At 42.0% G+C, this 21,603-nt stretch overlaps 1 protein-coding gene across 2 annotated transcripts in view; it reads left to right on the plus strand.

Annotated features, from left to right (window-relative positions):
* Positions 1 to 1,034: 1,034 nt before the first annotated feature.
* The window catches only part of CBFB (core-binding factor subunit beta), a 37,924-nt gene continuing 17,355 nt past the window's right edge, over positions 1,035 to 21,603 (plus strand). For both annotated transcript variants that reach the window (XM_005490776.4, XM_005490775.4), the window contains exons 1-4: positions 1,035 to 1,331; positions 1,549 to 1,635; positions 6,074 to 6,190; positions 19,830 to 19,946. In XM_005490776.4, coding sequence (XP_005490833.1) covers positions 1,254 to 1,331; positions 1,549 to 1,635; positions 6,074 to 6,190; positions 19,830 to 19,946 — 399 coding nt within the window. In that variant the 5' untranslated portion in view covers positions 1,035 to 1,253. The remainder of the gene's footprint in view (positions 1,332 to 1,548; positions 1,636 to 6,073; positions 6,191 to 19,829; positions 19,947 to 21,603) is intronic.

A 21,603-nucleotide genomic window follows, 5' to 3' on the forward strand; every position in this document is an offset into this window, starting at 1 on the left:
AACCTTTTTCTGACACCCAACCTAAACCTCCCCTGGCACAACTTCAGGCCATTTCCTTGGGTCCTGTCATTAATTGCCAGAGACAACACGTAGGTGTCTGCCCCTCCACTTCCCCTCATGAGGAAGTTGCAGACAGCAATGAAGAATCGAGGTATAAAGTAGCAATGTATGAAAAAACAGATTTAGAGGCAGGTGATGTATGTCCTGCAGGGCTCTTGGATTGAATTAGCTCCTGTAAAATGTGTGCTCATGAAGAATCAAGAGTTCAGGCTGCTGTGTTTCTAGCCTGAAAGTGAACTTCTCAAGCGCTGCTGCAGCGAAACGGTGGGTTTTGGTTTTGCTCTAGACTGACACCACTACTTCAAAGGCACCGAGCCACATCCTGAAGTGCTGATGGCTGCTCCTGCTCCCCTCGGGAACGGCCCCCGCCCCGGGCAGTGCGGCTGGGCGGGCGGAGGGACCGACCGATGGACGCACCGCGTGTGGGGCGGCAGCCGGACAGCGGGCCGGCTCCTGCCAGCGGCGCGCTCCGCGACCACCCCTGGGCTCCTCCAGCCTTCACGCTGGTTTCGGGGACGGAGCCAGACGAGGAGGTGCGAGGCCAGCGCTGTCCCTTCCGACCTGCCCCATCCTCACCGCCACCCTCGAGGCGGGGGGACGCGGCGCGGCCACCGCCTGCTGCCCACCCGAGCGGGCCGGCGGAGCAGGTGCTGCGAGGGGAGCGCTCCCCATCGCCACCGGGGCGCGGGGGGCTGCCGCTCCCTGCCCGCCGCAGTGGTGGGGCTGCCCCCCCTTGCAGCGGGGAGGCGGAAAGTGCCGAGCCACGGTGTCGGGGGGAGCGAGAGCAGCGACCCGCTGCGGGCGAGCCAGCGCCCGGCCGAGGGACGCTGAGGGGCTCTGAGTCACCCCTCGCCCGCTTCCCGCCTGGCGCGGCGCATGCGCGGCGGCGGCGGCGGAGTTGTGAATGGCGCGGCTGTTCGGGCCGAGTTTACGAGCCGGGAGGAAGTCGGAGGGGAGGGAGCGGGCTGGGGGCGGGAGCGGGCGGCGGCGGCAGCGGCAGCATCGAGCTCCGGCGGCGGCTGCGGCTGCTCTGCGTGCGCCGCGGAAGGAGGAGGGACGGGAGGAGGGAAGGGGGGGCGCCGCCGGCGGGGGCTAACAAAGGGCGAGGCGAGCGCTGGGGCTGGGACAGCGTGGGGCGGGCGGGAGGAGGGAGGGAAGGAAGGAGGGCAGCCGGCGGCGGCGGCCCCACCACCATGCCGCGGGTTGTCCCCGACCAGCGGAGCAAGTTCGAGAACGAGGAGTTCTTCAGGAAGCTGAGCCGCGAGTGCGAGGTAAGGCGGCGGTGGGGCTCCCCCTTCTCTCCCTCCCTCCCTCCGCCCGCCGTGGGTAAAGTTTCCGCGGGCCGTGGAGGGGCCGGGGCAGCCCCGCACCTCCTCTCAGCTGCGGCGGGAGCCGAGCCGGCGGCGCGGCGAGGCGCAGTCAGTGCACTCCGCTGCCCCCTTATCGCCGGGATTGGCCCCTCCTGATTGCGCGCCCTGTTCCCCGCAGATTAAATACACCGGCTTCAGGGACCGGCCGCACGAGGAGAGGCAGGCCCGCTTCCAGAACGCCTGCCGCGACGGCCGCTCCGAGATCGTAAGTGGCGCCGCGCTCCCCTCGGTGCCCGCCGGCACCGGGCCGCGCTTGGCTCGGGAAATAAAAGTTTGGGGGAAGCCGTCGGGGCAGCGAGCGCTGCACGGTGCCCAAGCCCGAAGGCTCGGGGCCGGGACGGTGCCTGGGGCCCGTGGGGGCCGCGCCGTGAAGGAGAGTTTTGCTTAAGGAGGGGAATGACATCGGCTGCCTTTCAAACGCCGAGGGAAAGGAGGTTTTGGTGAGCAGGCGGCATTCCTGTCCGCCGTAGGAACAGAGCTGTTCCAGTCGGAGGTTTCGGCTCGCTCCCGAGCGGGGACAGCGGCTGTCCGGAGCGCCGCGGTGACAGGGGAGGAAGGAAAAGCCCCGGCGGTGGGAACGGGCTGCGCTCCTTCCCTGGGCACGTGCTGCAGCTACGAGCTGCTTGTTTCAATATTCAGCTTTTTTTCTTTTCTTTTCTTTTCTTCTCTCTTTTTTTTTTTTTTTTTTTTTTTTTCTTTCCGGAAACAGTAGCTTTGAGAAATGAGTAACATTGTTCAGAAGGCGCTTGCTTAAAGTCCTGAGTGAGCTGTTTGATGTATTTGTGAACTAAATCAAACGCTCTTAAAATTAGGCTTTGAAACTTGCAACTTCAGCGCCGTTTTTCTCATTCATTAAGGTTAGTTAGTTACAGACTACTGTCGCCCTCTGAAATAAGAAGTGAGGTGAAGTATGGCTCAGAGTAATCAAGAACTGACTATTTCCTGGTTGGATTTCTGCTCCAGGTTGCTTCTATAGAATTAGTTTTCCATAGCCTTGCTAAGTTTGTAACTCTACTATTGAAACGCAGAAGTAACCTCTTTTTCATTTACAGTATGTAGTGAAAGATAAGGTAAAATAGAAAACAAACCCCACTTCCACCAAGTTTGCTTTTATGAACATTCTTTAATTTCACATGGTATACATACTGCTAGTCAGTTCACAATGAAATTATTCTTATGCACAATGCAATTACTCTTATGCATATCCAAAAATACTTGAATACCAGCTACTATAACTGATCTTGTTCTTTTGCTTTTGTCAGTAAAAGGTAACACACTCAAGAACACGGTTACCTTTTACTGAATAACTTTATTTTGGCTAAATCTAATCCCTGCTTGTTATCTCTTGTTTTAGAACCTGTAATATTACTTTACAAGAGGCCTCCTGTAGATAGGTTCTTAATTTTACTATTTTTTTGTATTCATTTTTCTTTGTCCATGTTTGCTTCCTTTAAGAAAACACCAGGGACAGGGAAACAATGGGTAGGTAAGGAAGATATAGTTTGCTAGCATTGGAAGTTCCTGTACAAGTGAAAGTGCATAATATACCCAAATCCCTGCCTAAAGAACAAAATGACCATGTAGCTTATAACTAGCTTTCTAATGCAGCCTGTGCAGTTATTTATATAAATGGAAAATCTCTGTAGTTCCACCTTTGTACTTCTGTGCCTGCTGCTGCCTTTTTTTTGCCAGAACTTCATCCCTTGGAAGCAAGCAGTGATGCATGTTCTACATATTTTCACTCTACTTAATTATAAAAAAGGCTCTATATTTCTTCATCTGAAACATCTGGTTTTGTTTTGTGAACAGGGCAAGAGTAGTCAGGTTTATTTAGAAATGTAGCGTATGTAATGACTGATGTTAAAAAGAGCTAGTAATTTTACTTTTTTTTTTTTTAGTCTTGAATGTTTTTCCAGACATCAAGGATTTATTCTTTTATCTCCAAAGGGAGCCTTTGCAAATGACCTTACATATTTTGAAGCAGAAAAAAAAACCCAGAGAACAGCTCAGGGATTTAATGTAGAACCGGCAATAAGTTGTTGGTTGCGTGTGTCAAATAGCTCTTGACTGAATAAAGGAAATAATTAGCAATATTACTGAGAAGTAAATGTGAAGTGTATTGAATAAGATTTCACATTTACTGGCAATGCTTTGATAACTTAAATAACCTCACGTTTGGTTTGCTTTGGAAGGTTCTTGTATTTACGTTGTCTGTGTGTGGGTCAGGTCGCCCTTGTACTACCTGATAAGCTTTTCACAAAATTTGTGGCATAAATGTCTGATAGCTTTTCAGACTGGGCTTTAAAAGGCTCTGCAGACAAAACTAGAGTTTTCTTACTTTGAAGTTTAAAACCAAAGTAGTGGTGTGATTTTTTTTTTTAATAATTATTGTTATTTTTTATTTAATTTATTTGTTATTTGGTGGAAATTAATTGCTTCCACGTAGTCTTATGTGGTTATTAGCAGGACTGTTCTTGAGTTTTTCAGTAGTGACCTGTGATTTGATTTAAGAAGCATATGGGTACTTTAACTGGATGGTTTTGTCTCTTCAAAGGGAGGGAACAGGCTTCAAAAATCCAGAGAACAAATATCTACATAGCTTTTCATGGTTTAAATGGTGCCTGCCTGACTGTGTGAGGATGTGGAATTTGTGTACTTTTATCTTCTTCTTTTCTCTGATATTTTCCCCCCCATTTTCATGGCCCTCTAGCACACATTGGGGGTGGAAGCAGGAAGGCATGGGCACTTCACTGTCTTGCTGGGTTTCCCAGAAAGCAAGTGCAGTTCTTTTGACCCAGTACCCAGAACTGGACTGGTCCATAGGGCTTCAGTGGTCAGCTGGTTTACTCTCAAATATCTCACTCCTTGATGTTTGAAATGTATAAATTAAGGAGTATAAAACACATATTTACTAGAGATGCTCGGAGGTAGGAAAACCATTCTTGAGCAGACTAAATGGTGAAGACTCAGAGCCACAAATATTTGAAGATGGGTATATTTTCTTTTGTTGATACTAAATAGCATCCCTTGCTAAACCAAAGGGATAATAGGAGGTAATGAGCCTGCTAATGATGGTCTGTAGCTCTGACAGATTTGATGCCTCCTATTTGTGCAAGTGTATCCTTGATGAAACTTCTGTTGCATCGATTGAAATGTTTGTCTTTGCAAACAAATATTAATGCACCAATACAGTATTCTTCTGCCATTACTGGGACTGGTTTGTTAATTTTAATGGTGCTGAGAATGTGCTTACAGGAGACAAAACAAGCAAACAAAAACAACAACGAAATTTTTAAAATCTGTTTTTAAGAATAGCCTGGAACCAAAACTGATTGCAGAGCATTAGTCTTCCTTGGTGGAAGGGGGAAGAGCCAAGATAAAGCACTTCTACTTTCAAAATGGGAGGTATTAATCCTGTGACAGTGGTGCAGTTCATGACTGGAACTATCTTAAATAACATGTAGCTGTAGTGTCACAGCAGTACAGTTACACCGTGAAGTGGCTGAATTCTGGGTTGCTTGAAAGAAATCTGCTCGTCAGGAAATTCCAACTGTTAAACTAGTAGTTGTATAGCTTTAAAGAAAACTATATTCTGGATTAATGGCCATTTAAATCTAAGTGATCATGGTAAGAAATATTGTTGTTTGATTGCAACAAATTGTGTTTCACCCTGGGATTTTGATAGGAGTGATATGCTGTGAGCTTGTGTGAGTATTCACATGCTTACAGGACAGCATGCTTGCCTGTACCAGAGAAAACTACAAATACTGTGAATCTGACTTCTGCTTGCAAAAATAATTTTTTATTTCATGTCTAGGAATTGCTGTACTCATCATCGCTTGGAGTTAAGATATATTAATAAATACAGGGAGTTTATAAAGAAAACTGAATCCCATTTTCATTTGAAATGGTAGAAAATTGCTTGCTTGAAAGCAATGCATGCTTTTCCTAATGGGTTTAAGCCATTCCCTTTAATGATTTTACAAAGGGCTGCAGCTGAGAGGAATTCCTACAGTTGCCTTTTCTCATTGACACAGCATCTGCTGGGCTGGGTATCACTGGTGTCTTAATGTGGCGTGAGGACTTTGTCCTGTGCAGCTTGATTGAACTGTGTATTGATGCTGCATGCCAGCAGATGATAAAATAGGAATATTTATCCTTCAGTTAAGTGTCTCTCTAGGTACAATTAGATTGTGAAAGGAAACAAATACTTTTTTTTCAAAAACAGCTGTCCTTAGTAATGGGTCTAAGGAGTTAATTTTCCTTCAGCAGTACTTCTTTTAGAGGTAGGCAGCCTCTTTGAAAAGCACGGGCAGTTTTTAACATTGCAGGTACTAAGTTGGTGCAGGGTATCCAGACAGAACTGAAAGGACAGATTCTAATGTCAGCAAAACTGATTTGAAAGAAGTATTGATTCCATGTTGTATTTTATATCCGAAGCAGCCAATGGCAAATGTTGTCAAAATGGAATCAGATGTTTGTAACTTAATACTTAAGAAAAATGATGAGTGCATGTTTTTGACTTTAAGTATTCTCTATGCTGCCTGGCTTAAGACATAAACTGATGTAAAAATAAATGACTGCCTGCATAATTTATGTAATGTCTTGCTCCCTGATCCTGTTTGTATTGATTTTTCTAAAAGGCTTTTGTGGCCACAGGAACCAATCTGTCTCTCCAGTTTTTTCCGGCCAGCTGGCAGGGGGAGCAGCGACAGACACCGACCCGGGAATATGTTGACTTTGAAAGAGAAGGAGGCAAGGTAAGGAGGAAATTGTTGAAACTGAAAGAATTTTTTTTTATTGTGCTTATGGTCCTACTGGTATGGACTGCAAGTATGATGTGGGATTTGTAATGTTTCACACCTCCATGCAGGTAGGTAGTGATGTGAGTGCAAGTGAAAGATGGTAAGATAAAATATTGCTTTGTTTTAAAGCATGCTGATGCTTAGGCAAATGGAAGAATTGGGAAACATGGGCAGTACTGGTGCCCTTGCATTATTTTGAAAAAGAGAAATGTTTCTGCTGTCATTTTATGGTAAAACTTTGGAGAACAGTCTAAATTTGGTGTTGTGTAGGTGCTTCTAAAGAAATTAGACCGTGGCCAATGAATTGTGGTAGGCTAATGAAAATTTGCACTTTCAGCAGGTTATTTCATTGTGTCTTTGGATGCCACCTGGTACAGCAAGCAGTCAGTGTGCTCTAAGTGGAATGAATCTTTTTCTCAGTTTCACCATCAGCTACAATACAGAAGCAGCATCACCACTTTCAGAATTGATTTCTGAATCTCTTTTTTCTGAGGTAGTTGTCCCATAGGCTGATATTGAAAGCTCAAATTCCCTAGTGGCAGTGATGGTTACTGTGAAGCTGTATTAGATTATAGTCAGAAACCTTGCTTAGTCTCATCAGAATAAAGTTACTGAAATCACCTACAGCTGGTTTGGTTTTACAGGAAAAACATACCTTTAAAATATAGATGCTGTCTCTTATCTGTGCTCCTGTGGGTGCTTTGGGACTGATCCAAAGATCACTGAATTCAGTAGCAGACTTTCTTCAGAACTTTCTTCAGTGGGTGTATACCAGCACTTAAGCCCTCATAGTTTCTCTGTTTCAGGCTAATTTTTGTGTATTTTTTTTATTTTTAAAAACTTTTAATGGACTACAAAATCCTTCCTTTTGCCTACATTTTTTCTACCTACTCTTGTAACAAGAAACAGCTAATGCTACCAAACCTACCAGGCTGGAGGAAATACTTGAAGCATATTCAGGTTCAATGGTATATTGGGTCTTTTAAATGCTGCTAGGTGGAAGATAAATATTTCCTATAGTGGGAAAACTTGATTGGAAGAAAAAAAAATTCCTGAGGGCAGTTATGGTATGTGGAATTCAAGTTAATGAGTTTTTTTGGAAAAAATTGTTTTCCATTTAGTCCTGTGAGGCTTGCAGAAGTTTGACAAATTGGGGGAGAAGTGAAGTTGGCTGTCTGGGTACTGACTGCTTTGCTAAGGAAACTGAATTGAATCTGGCTCTTACTGAAAAATATTGATTCTGGCTCACAATTGAATGAGGAATTTTTCTTGTAATGTGTAAGAAGACTGAAGTCTCTCTTCTTGCCAGTTCAAAACTAATTTTATTTACTCCTATGATTTTTTTTTAACTTTGTTTTCTCTGAATGAGTTCTTAAAGTACTGAACTACTTCATCCATTTTCTTGTATTGTCTTAATCATGTAAGAGCATGGTAGGTATGCTGGATATTAAAATAGAACTTGAGCCTCATTAATGAATGCCACTCCTTCTTTTATGTGTGTTTACAGTAAATTCTAGACTGCTTCACTGAAATGTTTAGAAGAATTCCTCTGAATGAGGCTAGAGGTGGACAGGCAGATAAATGGGAATAATGCTATGCTCTGGTATGAACAAATCACAAATTCACTGTTGTAATCAGCCCTCACTTGTGTAAATCACTGTGCTCTGCACAGAATTAAAGTGCTCTGGAAGTCAGCCACTCCCATGGTTGGAGCAGAGGAATGAGCAGTGGGAGAGTGTTTTATGTTATCAGCGGAAACAGTTCAAGCCTTTCATATGAATTGTCTGAGATTGTTCTCTCTAGATTTTTGTCATTTGGCTTAATTAAGAATTTCTTTCACAGGCTTCAGCAGTCTCTTAAAACCATGTGATTTTTGTAGCTCTGTGCAGCATTGTTTTATGAGCTTTGATTCTTGAGGCAGTGCATAATGTGTGTTTGTTCATCACTGGATTTATGCCAGTAAGGCATGTTTTTAATTATATGAATAAAAAAAGGCTAAGGGGGAAGCTGTCAGTTAATTATTATCTTAAGCATTAGTTTGAGATCTAGAATGTAGATAAACTTACCAACATTAGAATATTTTTATTCTGGAATTCTGCTTTGGTGTTTGGCTAAACAATGATGGCCCAAAATAGTTTCTCCAGATTTGAAGTATGTTACTGTTGTGCTAAAGCAGTTTTGTACAGAGATTGACAAAGCTACCAATGCAGCATCTGCTAGAATTGCTGCTTAAGTGATTGAATTTGAGAAAGAGCAACACTCTTGTGAAAGTTGGGATTCTGCAAATACATACTTCATAGGCTTGAGGTTTTTCAATCTGGTATTTCTTAACTGAAGGGGTTTTTTTATATGCTTAATTTGCCTTTTAATTTGATGCATCTGATCTTCACAATGGGTGGGTAGGCCTCTGGTGGATACCCTGTCTTCATTAATCCAAAAATTGGATGGCTCACTGTACGCCTAATGTTTCTGCTCATTTTAAACTCAAGTTTAACATTTTTTTTGAGATAGCTTTAACATTCTGTGCTGCCTTTGACCTGCAGCAAATTTAATTGTGTATTTGAGCAATTTTTCAGGTTTGTCATAGCAGAAGAAAAAGCAGCACTAAAAATAGGTCCCTAGATCGTAAAAATGATGGAACATTGTATTTCATTGGGATTGTGGGGGTGTGTGGGGTGTGTTAGATGCTGTGTGTGTCCTGTTTCTGGGGAGTTGAAACATACCAAGGCTTTCTGATCATCTGTGTTGTTAGCTAATTTCCAGAGTGTTTTTATTTGTTTTTTGGTCAAGAATAAATGAATCGGTGTTAAGAATTTGAAAGGTAGGCAGTGTAGTAGTCTAATGTATTGCCTGAAATATTAGTTAATTAAACCTTGCAATTAAATGGAGAGCTTTATTTTCGCCTTGGTTTTCTGGTATCATTTATGACTTAGGCTAGTTTATTGTGATGAGTGAAGTTCTGTAATTTTTATTTCAGTTTTGTACTGATGACATACGAACTTAAGGCTGAGCTGTGTGTGGACTTCAGCACTTCTTTAAATCGAATATTTTTCAAAGTCCCTTTGTTTCGTTAAGGACTGTCTGATCAACTTTCTTTGCATGATTCATTTTGCATGCTTCTTAAACTAAGATAAGTTCTCATCTCTTATTCAAGATGTTTCTGTAGCTCCACTCTTTCTTGCTTGAAAGAACATTAGTTCTCAGATACTTTTTTTTCAGTGTTTAAATACCAGTCACTGATGAAGTCTGAAGTTGTTTAACTTCCCCTCCCCTTTATAATAAAATTCTCCATCTCATTCTAGTGCAGCTTTACTTCCTGTCTGTTTTTTGGTGGCAGCTGCTCGTAAACCAGAGTCTTCCACACGGGTTTATTTCACTCTAATACACCATGAACTCTGCAGCTTTGGAGGAAAGCACATCAGACATGATTTAAATTGATTCAGAGTGCCTGCTGTGCCACATGTGATGTGGCTAGGATTTCTACTCATTAACCATTAACTTTGTTCTAGCCATAACTAAAGATTTTCAGTTTTCTTCCTAAAGATGCTGACTTTCTACTTGCACAGTTTTTTGTCAAAACTAGATTTTATTTTGCTCTAAGTTGTTGTAAACTGCTTGGATGAATATTAAAAAAAAGAAAATCTTTGTTATGCTGCAGGTGTTACAGAAGTGTAATGAGAAATAGTTTTTATTAAAATACAACACCTATTCAAATGGCAGCCAATAGAACCAGCTTCGCACTTTCCCTGAGCAGCCTTAAACAGTTGTTACCCTCCTGCTCATACCATTTTGGGTGTGTGATGACCCCAAAACCTTGTGGTGGATGGGAGAGGTTCTTCTGTGAGGAGCAGCAGGTGGTCAGGGAAGGGACATCAGCTGCTGGGCTGTCTGTGTGCTCAGAGCCTTCGCGGTGCTTTTGCCTGCTCCAGCCAAGGGAAGTGGTGTCCTGATGAAACCCACATCAGTGCTCTTGCTTTTGATCTTTCTCAGGCTTTTCTGTGAGCTTTAAACAAGGAGGTCAGTGTGTGGTTATTCTCACAGCAGACAGATGGGTTTGATGGTGTATCCAGTTTGTACCCAGCCTGGCTAAACAGCTTGATTTTTGATTTTTTTTTTTTCCCCTTGGAATTGCTTGGTGGGAATCTTGTAAAGGCTTTGTCAATGAGAAGAGTCCACTTTTCTTGATGATCTCCTTGATCAGTTTTCATCCAGGATCATCTGTATGGTTTGAGTGAAATACTGGTTTTCTATAGATGCTTGTTATTCTAGAATTTTTGTGTTTTTGCTTAAGAGTCCTTTAGCTGGCAGAGACTTCTGTTTCTTTTTCTTTCTAGTATTTTTCCCAGCAACATCCTTTGCTTATGCTCCTAAACCCATTTTTGCTTTAGAGTGAAACTTTTTCTCTTTTTTTTGTCTAGATACTTGAAAGTGTTCTTCATTATGAGCTGCTGTTGCATAGAGGAGAGCTGTTTAATCCAAACTCTGAACCCACAGTCATAGTGTACCTGTGCTTGTTCACTTTACCTCACAGTCAGGAGGTGCCTCTATGTGCATACAGTCTATACACTGTGAGCAGTTAGAACTTGGATTTTGGGAAGGGAAATCTTTAGAGGACATAGACTGGACACGTTGTCCTGGCAGGCAGCCCCTGGCTGGGTTTGGCCAGTTGTTCCTGCAGAGTGATTTATCCTCAGTGCCCTCTGCCCCTGCAGCGTGTCGCCCCAGGCACCTCTCATGTGACAAGCAGCCACAGCCTTTCCCCTGGAATCCTTTCACCCCCCAATCCTCCAAAATGCTTTTGGGACTGCCCATAGGCTGGTCCCTGTGACACAGTGCAGGCAGTGACGATGCCATTTTGAAACAATGCTTGGGAGCAGTGCTGGCAGCACGGCTGTGCAAGCACTTAAGGGCTGCTGTCAGTAAACCTGCTCCTGCTTCACCTTTGTTATGTATCCTAAAAGCAGTTATTCAGTCATACTACCTTGCTTCTGCTTAGCCTTTATTATGTATTCTGAAAGCAGTTATTCATCATACTACCTTGAACTCTTTCCAGTGGCTGAAATGCACTCATTTGAGTTGTATAGACAAGATTTCAAATATACCCATGTCATCATCCTAAAGTTTCCCAGAAGAGGAACAAAATTGGAGTTAGTGAGCTAAATTTTTCATTTGGGAAGCAGCTATGTATAAGGACAGATGAGTGGTGTGTGGATGAAAGCAATACTCGAGATCTCTGCAGCATAGATGCTGGAAGAAGTCCAGACATTTAGATTGTTGAATTCTCTTGTTTGCATATCAGTCTCCACTTACTAAGGAAAGTTGCTAATGTTATGCTTCTTTCCTCTTCTTATAAATGAATGAGAAAAGTAAGAGAGTCATTGTTGAGAATGTCTCCTTCTTTCTGAAAATCACTTAATAATTCATATTAAAAATAAGAAAAATTCAATAAGATGATGAAACATTTGCTTCAAGAAACTGTCATTTTCTGAAAGCTACTGAAATGGTTCTTCAAGCTTTATTGTCCAAAGCACAAGTAATGAAATGAGCTCATTAGCTTGCATAATTGCAAGTTTGATGTTACTCTGTTAAGGACAATTTCCAGTCATTGCTAAGGATGTTCTCTGCAGAAGCTGATAGTTTTCTACAGAATAATTATGACACTGTGAAATTTTATTGAATGATGAAAGCTGAATAGTTGTTATAGTATACAAAAGACAAAAAGCTACTAACATTATTTTAAGCCTTGATGCAGCACTACTTGTTGAGCAAATGTTTGAACAGTTTTTTCCAGACTTGAATCCTGCTTAAGGGGAAGGGTGAGGCTGTTGGAGTGCTCAAGAAGGCAATGGAAGCTAAAGGGTAGAGGAAAGAGCTTTTCTTGCCCCTCTCTTGCTTGGGTCAGGGTCAGTTCCTGGATGTTTTTATTACCTGCTTGCCCATATTGTCAAAATCAAGTAACTTCTTTTTTGTGTAATTGAGTATATTTACATTATGTGTTTTGAATTTTCAGTCCAAAAGAGGATTAGCAGGCTGTTTATTTGCACCCAGGCAGCATGGTGGGCAGGTGATGTGTTTTAGATAAACCTTTCTTTCTAATCCTCTGTTGCAGTTGCTAGTTGTAACTGATTTTTGCTCTGTGATTTTCTGAAAGCTTGAAAAGAATAAATTTCACAACCAATTTTGAAATTTCTCTGGAAAATATTCCGTCAACGTGGCAGAGAACTGTGTGTCTGTTAGTTACTGGGTTTGTGAGCAGAAGCATGCTTGTGTACTTGGAGCAGCAAAACCAGCAGCAATCTACTGGCAGTATTTTGCTGCAAAAGCATTATTCTTTTTAATTGTTGCAAGAAAAAATGGGTCTTTTTTAAATGCATGTCCTCTCCATTAAAAGGGAGTAGGTTTAAAATCCAGCCATCTTTCTGCATTTCATGCAGAATCTAGTGTAAAGATAGGCTGATAAAAGACCCTGTAAAGTTTCACAGGGGAAAACCCCAGCATATATTTGCCTTTCAGATTTTTCTTGTTATGCTTCTTGCATTTTTGTTGATTTTTCAGTTCCAGCTCTGTGGTTGATTTTTGTGTTTTGAAGGCAAATGGATAGAGCCTGAGCATGACATGCATTTCTCTTTAGGAGTCCCTTCTGTAGTGACAATGTGAAAACTAGAAGCCGTCTACTTTTTGCTTTGTACTGGGGCTTTTTTGGTGGTTTTGGTCGAGTCTGGTTCATGTTTTCTGCTTAGTTGAAAAATTGCAGTATTTTGGAATGATGAACTGTGTCTGAAGACTTGGTTATTAGATGATGAGTATAATTTCTGTGCAGTAGCATTTTAGTATTTTTTTTTTATCTGAGCTTCTAAGCATACGTACTGACCAGTGATCTTAAGCCAGGAATAAAATGCTCCACAGATTTTAATCACATTTGTTCTGACATCCTTACTGCTTCATATCTGTTCTCAGTTAGAGACTTGGTTTTTAGTTAAGTGAGATAGCAACCTGCATAATTTAATTAAACATTGATCTGCTTTCGAAAAGGAGTCATGATTACATAGTTGAGCTAACTATGCAAAAAAACCCTAACAAATGCAACCAACCAAAAAACCATAAAAATACCAGGTTTTCTACAAGGGACTTGTAAATTCTGACTCTCCAGTAAGGTTAGGAAAATTCTTCAGCTACTCCTTTTGACGTTTTAGAAACCAAACCCCCCACTGTAGTATTTCAGTGCACAAAGCATTGAGAGATGAGAGAGGTTTTGTCACAGCTCTGATATTAATTACAAAGATATTTCTGAAATGAGTGTGTACATGGGTATTTCTGCTACATAGAATTGTAAAAATGGACTGTGTTGCATCTCAGTATTTACTGATATTTGTAGTAAAACCTGGTGACTTAGATAAGCATATTTGAAAATTGAACAAAGTCATATCTGACCATCAGGTTTTGCTATGAAGTTGAAAATTATATTATGTTCTGAGGTGTTTTTCCAGTTCTGAATTGGAGTGCATTCTTTCCCGAGCTGCAAGTGAAATGCCCTTGTGTGGTCACAAGGAAGCAGAGCTGGAGGAGCAGGTCCCAGGCAGAGAAAGGGTGGCTGGTGCTGGGCCCAAGGAGGTGTCCCTGGGCAGGGCTCCTGCCCTGGCCAGCGCTGTCCCAGGGTCCCACCGTGGCTCTCCTCAGGAAACAGCCCGGGCCTGCTGGTGGTGTGGCACAGCTGTGCCACGGCTGCCACCCTTACGGAACCTGAAGCTCTATTCATCTTGAAAGCCACAATTAGGTCATTTATGCACAAGTGTTTAGGAAAGGCTCTTGTTTGGTCAGAAAGTATCAATTCCCATACTTGGGTTTTTTCTTGTTTTTTTCAGAAGAGTTTTTGAATTGTAACAAAACCTCATTCTCAGATAATGGAAGAAATGCCAAGATGTAGCTTTTAAAATAGAAGATGTTTTGTTTGTGTGTTTGAAGAAAGAATAATACGTTGTAAAGGATAAGACAAAGATTGATACAAATTTAAAGCACTAAAAAGTCTTATTTTACTCATAGTCACTTTCTAAATGGGCTTATTTTCAGCTGTTTCTATTTATGTTTCATGCCAGTTTAAAATATGTTGCAAGGCTAGTGTATGGGAGTCAAACTTTGGAAATCAGATAAATGCTGTAAACTGTTCAGGACTTGGTTGCTTGTCATTAGTTTCTTATAAACCAATATCTGAAAGAGTAGTGTGAAGTCTTGCATGAAGTTATCAGCTTTTGCTGTGACTTCAGTTGGTGTTATACTAATGAAGTTACTGTTCTGTTTTGTTCCCCAAATAGTGTGTAGGTCCTGTTGCAAAGTTTTAGAAAAGCTTTTTTTGCCCTTTTCTCCTTTTTTGCATTTAATGGATTCCTTCCTCTCTGATGCTTTGCCCCCTCTTTGAAACCCAGGCTAGAGACCCTTCTCTGTGATAGGAAAGTGAGTCTTTGTATTTTGGGGGGAACACAGGGATGGGACTGATTCATCTTTACCTTTCAGAGCGGTTGTGCCACATCTCTGTGGCAAGATCACAGCATTTTAATTATGAAACTGTATAAATTATCATATACTGTTGCTGCTAAAGGAAACAGTTGAATACATAATTTCTCATGTGAACATTTTGTACAGGTTGTTTCCTTTTACTTGCTAGTGTATACAGATAATGTCAAGAGAAGCTGAAATCATGAGTTTAGCCTTACTCCATTTAACACTTTTCTTTCTTGGAGTTAGTGTTCGAAGTTGTTTCTTTCTTAGTGGTCAGTGTTTCACATATGCAATCACCAGGGAGAATGCAGTTGAAATGTTTAACAGTGGGGTATGATTCAGGGGAAGGTGGGATCAGAAGTGGGATGGATGGATGGATGGCTGTGGCTCAGCCCAGGGGGGCAGCCCGTTATGAATGGGCAGATGTGTGCGTGATGAGGCACAGGGTGAGTCAGAGCTGAGCGTCTTCTGAAGAATGCATTCTGCTCCAGTGTGCTGGGAAAATGAAAACAGAAGGGAGGGGACTGCACCACTTCACTGGGGACTGGTGTTTCCTGGGGGGTGAAGTTGCTCTCCTCGGTGGCGCTGGTTGTTGAGAGCCTGCTGATTCATGAGTTGGTGGGTGGTGAGAACTGTGCAATCGCCCGGGGAGGAAATGGCTGCGTTGCTGCAGGAGAAGGAGCATTTTCTGTAACTGCAGGATGTGTGGATGGAGCACACAGATAGCATTCCTCCAGCAGATCAGTTAAATATCCTGCTGGTGTGAGATAAAGGTTTACTAGATGACTAAAATAGGATGTGAAACCAAGGTTTTTTTGTCTTGTGCTAAAATACAGTAGCTTCTTAAAAAGTAATTAGTTTGGATTTTAAAATGTGAATGAATGGTGTTACAGGAGCCATGTCTCTGCCTGTTCTTAGCAATAGAGATAACTCCCAGTTAATTGGAGTTAGGGGAGAGGGTTGTTCATTTAAATGCAGATGAAAAGAAACAACAGATTAGTTAAAAGAACACAAAAGGGAAGGTGAGATACACTAAATGTTGAAGGTGTGGCACGGAGGTCTTTGAGAACGAGCCAGCAGGAGGCCGAGGAAGCACAAACACAGCTCAACAACTTAGAGCCCAGCTAAGCCTATTCATGCAGCACCTTCTCAAGTTTGTGTGTGTTTACGGTGCTGTTTGTCCTCTGTCCTGATAATCTGCCCAGAGATAAGAGTGTTTGCTCTTGCTGTTTGTTCAGTCAGCAAGCAGAATATTTGTTCTAATACTAAAAGCCTGTTTCCAATGTAAAAGTAACATGTCTGTGTTTCTCATTTAAAAATTCTAATGCCACTTTGATCTGTAGTAGGAATTTGAAATGGAAGATGTCATTTGAGATAAAATTAGTTCTGTAGTAGCCACCTGAACAAAAATTCAGCTGCTATAAACTAGTAAAAGTGGCATCTTGCAGTATGTGACAGTTTGCTTAGGTCTCCTAGTCTAACAAAGCTTTGGCTGTGCCGGTGTGTGGAAAATGAGGGTACAAAATAAGAGAGAACTGTCATCCTTCAACATGTGTACAAAGATTCTTAACTTATTTACACAACTGTTCACTGTCAGTGGCAGAAAAACCATACTTCCTTTGGTTTATAGGATGGACTGTATTCTGAAAAGAGACTGCTGCATAATTTAGCTTTTCCTCTTTTATGTCCCTATAATGGTGTTTCTTTATGTAGCATCAAATTTGTCCACTGAATATGAATTTGGTAATTGCCTGACTTTCAGCTTCTCCTTCCTTCTGTTCTGTAGTGCTTTTCACCTATCTCTTGAATTTTACAGCACTGACTGCCAGGCATTATTACAAAAAGTACCCATAGATGTGTGGAGGATTTATAAAATTATTTAAATGCAGGTAATCTGGGGTTAGCATAGAACTTGTAAAGAGTTGTTCTAACAAAGACATGTTTTTATCTACTTCTATAATACTAGGAAGGGGGGAATTTTGAGTCTTTTTAGAAATAATGCAACTTTTGCCCTTGGTCTTCTACCATCACTGTCTTGAGGCAATTTTCAGAGCAGACAATTCAGAAATTTTTTAGAAGACCACTTTGCTGGATTTTGAGGTGCCATAATAGATAATGTGTTCACAGACAGAGCAGTAATTTATTAATAATTCTGTTAAGTTCAGGAGTTGAAAGGGAACCAACATGGCTTTATCTGAAAAGAAGGAAATATGTGGTTAAACGTTTTTGGCTATAATCTTAGGTGGTTTCTATTTTCCTGAAAGAGGAGAGGGGGGAAAAGGAGTTTAAATTCCTTTCTCTAAAATAAATTTAAAAGTACCAGTATGCATTATTGTGTTTTAATGAGAGAAAAGTTCCTGCATGAGCTCGTGGGGTTTCAAGATGAATGATTCCTACATTTGAATGATTGTGTGGTAATTTCAAAACTCAGAATATCTTGAGAACGAATTCATGCTTTCAGTAGTGAAAAATGTTTGTTTATCAGAGATTTGAAGACCTCCTGAATCTGGTGGTGTAAGGCTTCCAGGGCTGTGATTCAGGAGCAAGGGCAGACTGCTTCATCTGGAAAGGTCAGGCTGCGTGCCAGAGGTTCCCAGGCTGCTGTGTCAGCAGCTCAGCTGCTGGCCAGTGTGCTCAGGGCAGATTGGAGGGATCAGGAATCACATCAGCTCTGTCAACTTGTTTCCCCTCTGACTTCTGAAGGCTTTCATAGCATTTGCAGCACTGCTTGGGCTTCCAGGTGATGCATGAGGCATTGCTGAGCCCCAGCAGCTGTGTGTGAGCTACCTGCTCTTGCACTGAGGCAGGGAGTTGGTGTGTCAGGCACTGGCAATGACCAAGGCAGCTGAGTGGCCACTGAAATGGGTTAGTGGCACCATAACATTCCTTATCAAAGAAACAAATAAAAACTATTCCTGGACTTGGAAAGCTGGCTTTTGACATCTGTGGGAAGACCTGTGTAACTTTTGATGTCCTAGGCTGCTGTTGTGGGGCCAGAAGGATGGGGGAGGTTGAGTGAGAGGTAAACCCTAAATGAAAGTCAGCAAAGTGCTTGTTTGCTCATGTAAAACATAACCAGCATTAGAGTACAGGCTTTTTTTGTCTTTACAGACCTGTGGTTAGCTTATACTGCCTTTTTATTTCCTCTCTTGAGTTATTCTTCATTTGCCTTAGAAGAAAATGACAATTCCAATAGCCTCTTTTAACTGTCTTTCACTTCTCAACTAATTAAGTGCATCTATTAAATGGATGCTGCATCCTTCATTTGTTTCTTGTGAGATGAATGGGTGAAGATCATGCTGAAGTGCTGCAGTGTACTTTGTATGTTTCAAATGTTTAATCTTGAAATGAGGGCTGTGGGAGGTGGTTTCCTGGTAGTCCACATCTTACTCATGGTGGTTCTGACACCTCTACTCACAGAGGCTGTCCCCACGCTGTGCTGTCCCCACGCTGTGCTGGGCTGTGGTGGCTCTCTCAGATGAGCTGTGAGTGCAGGCACAGACAGCCAGGCTGTGCTCTTAGCAGAGAGCCTGCAGTAGAAGTGCTGGTGGAAAGGAGAGATGCTCAAACAAATAACATTTATTGCTTCATTATTGAGCTGCTGCATGTTGTACTAATTAAAAGGTTTAAAGCTGTGTCATTTCGTACCAAATTGTGATAAGTTATAAAAATCAGGTTTGGAGATCAAATGTTTGTTTTCTTTGGCAAATAACATTACTTGTTTGTCAGTTCAATTCATGTTATTTGCTCCCTGTTTTCCACTCGTGGGTTGCCTTTCATGTTGTTCAGTGCTTAATTCTGCCAGCACAGCCTTTGCATGAGGGGGGGCTTCCCTTCCTCTGTGCCTCCTGGAGCCCTCTCTTTTTTCACTTGAGTGACCTTAGCTGGTAAGTGTGGAACTGAGCAGGCAGGCACAGTGGGGGCGCTTTGAAATGCGCTATAGTGCTAAACATCAATTATGCTTTGATGAGGATTTGCCAGAGGATTAATTTAGAGCTGTTAGAGAGGCACTGTCTGAAAGTTCCCTACCTAGCTGAGCCCCAACTGCTCCTGAAGGCTGAAAAAACCTCAGATGGGTTTGGAGTGTCTAAGCAGCCTTGTCAATTACCAAATTCATGTTCAGTGGACAAAATCTGAAGTGGGTGCAGGTGTGTGTGCAGCTTTGCCTCTCTGGTGATTCAACATGGACAAACTCCTGTCCCATGAGAGGTTTTGACTTGCCAAGTAGGTTGAAATAACTATTGAAGGTTGATTTTTCTAACTTTTTTTTTCTTTTCTGTACAATTCAGTTAATTTTACTGTGACTCTCTTTTGTTTAAGAGGGATATTATGAGGTATAACAAGTCAAACTCATGTAGTTTTGTATTTGCTTCTTTTAAAGTTCCTTTGTGACATCACTTTGAGTACTGTTATCTGGATGTAGGGCCTTCAGATCACACATTATTCTGTGCTGCAGCGCAAGGCACAGTGCACATTGGTGCTGTACTTGGGTTTTCATCAGCTGGTGTTGCTTCTTTTGAAAAGCCTTTCACACATGCTAGAATTGATACAGGAAGACTTCCTTATTTTTAGCACAATGTGTATGTTGTGTATTTTACTGAACTTTGAGTAGTTTGCAAATTTGAGGAGGACTGAAACCAATGCTTGGTCTTTGTTGAAATCACTCATTTATTGGGATAAAATCAAGTGTTTCTATGAGAGAATCCTCGTTTAACTATTTAGATGTGCTGTAGGATCCTCCCTGTCTGGCAGCATGCCACTTCCTTTGTGACACAAAGGTAAGCTGACAAGAAAAACTCCTGGTTTAACTGCAAGCATAAGAATTCTAACTAAATCCTGGTGCGTGCCAGTTTATAAAATGAGAACACAGCTTAAATTTATTCCATCCAGTACAGTAGGCAAAAGTTAAAGCACTCAGTTGATTAAAATGAGTTCTTGGAAAGGAAGCAGTAGAAGCTGTTAAATGGAGTCTCATGTTACCAGCTGGTTTGGATGTTCTTCTAAGAATACATATAGAGGCTTCCTGCATCAGTATTTTCGTTGTGCAGGCACATGTGTAAGAGCTTGCAAATTCATAGCATGTGTTTTGCTTTTATTCCAGGTGTACTTGAAGGCACCTATGATTCTCAATGGTGTCTGTGTAATCTGGAAAGGCTGGATAGATCTCCAGAGACTGGATGGTATGGGCTGCCTGGAATTTGATGAAGAGAGAGCGCAGGTAAGGCAGTCTGCCCTGGGCTACTCGGATATTTGTTTGTTCTTCTGGAGGGAAACAGTTTTTGCCTTCACTCTGAGTACAAACTCCAGAGAAAACTTGCAGTATGGAAGTTCAGAAACATGTGGTTGTAGCAAAACACTACTTTAGCTGCATTAGGTCAAAATGTTAGGGGCAGGAATGGTTTGTAATTTACAACTTTGAGTGATTTTGCACTGCTACTATGCTACAGAGTAATAAAGTATTTTAAAACTTTGATTCCTCCAAAATGCCAAGAACACTCCTCTATTGTGCCTTGCCTCTCCCTAACTTAAGAAACTAATTTGCATATTAATGAGGTGATGTTAATGTGACTATGTTTGGAATTAAATAGAAGCACTTTGTGCCAAAGTCCCAGCCCTGAACACTTCCTCTATGATGCCTAGAAAGAGAGAATAGTCCTGCCACCCTTTGTGAATCCATGAGAAAAGCCACAGACCAAAGCTTTTACTCTAAATCCACTCTTGCTGTGCATTCACCTCTTTCAAAGCTGTGTCAGTGACTTGGGCAAGCTCAGTTCAGCTGCAGCAGAGTCACTGCTGTGGACTCCGTGCATTAGGAGACCTTCAGGCTGTTATACCTTACACAGCCAGAGAATAGCCCTGAGGAATTAACACAGATCCCAAGGTTCTTGATCTGTAGTTAATAAATTCGATAATAATTCTGAACTGAGAGTGGGCTGATGGGAACATGCACTCAGGAGGAGACAGTGTCACCCTTTCCAAAACTGGAGAGTGCCTGAAGAAAGTGAGCACCCTTCCAAAAAGGAGACCTACTGGTCAGGTGACCAGTAGGTTTAATTTTTCTCCTCTTAATTTCCCAATAAATGCTTTTGTAAGTGCTTGGATTACTTTAGTTTCCCAATGTGTATATGCTGTCTTAACAACACTTAACAATTCCCTTCTGCTGTCTTCAGGAAGTTTGTGTGCAGAGGTTGTGATTTACTCTTTGTATGTGTGAGGGGGTGTGTGCATGCTCTCAGGTGTCAGTGCTCTCCTGAGCTGTGAGTACAGGGTGCTGAGCTGGAGGTGTTGCACTGTGTGGATCTCCAGAGGTGTTTGTAGTCAGTTACAGGTGTGTAACTTGTTTTTAGTTTGTGATTCTTGGTGACTACAGGGTCATCAATGGTCATTCTGTTTCCTACAGCAGTAGTACCTAAGGGTACCCAGTGTCATACAGACACAGGAGTAGCTGCACCCTTATATGTGTTAGTATTGTAAGCATTTGGGCAATCTTTTACATTCTTCAGTTTCCTTTTTCCTGTATCTGTCACTGCTTCCTTGTTTAAAACTGTTGTAATATTGCTAATGGCAGTTGACTGAACTGCTGACTTTGATCCCAAAATAACCCTGATGTCAGAAGGGGCTTAAGTGCCTCATGTGGTATTGCCTGTGTACCCACTGTCCTTTGTAAGAGGTCCATCTGCCCTTCACACCCCCCTCATTTTTTGGAAGCTTGTCTTAAGCAAATATACTGCTCTTGCATTTTCCTGTCTCTTACCCCTTCATACTAATGCTGGGGTCAAATAAAATTTTTCTTTGCTGTCATACTTTGGAAAACATACTACCCTTCACTGGGTCAACAAATACTTTAGGAAGAGAGTCCACATGTGCTAACATTG

The sequence above is a fragment of the Zonotrichia albicollis genome, chromosome 13 (genome assembly GCF_047830755.1).
Source record: "Zonotrichia albicollis isolate bZonAlb1 chromosome 13, bZonAlb1.hap1, whole genome shotgun sequence".
In the NCBI taxonomy this organism is placed as follows: Eukaryota; Metazoa; Chordata; class Aves; order Passeriformes; family Passerellidae; genus Zonotrichia; species Zonotrichia albicollis.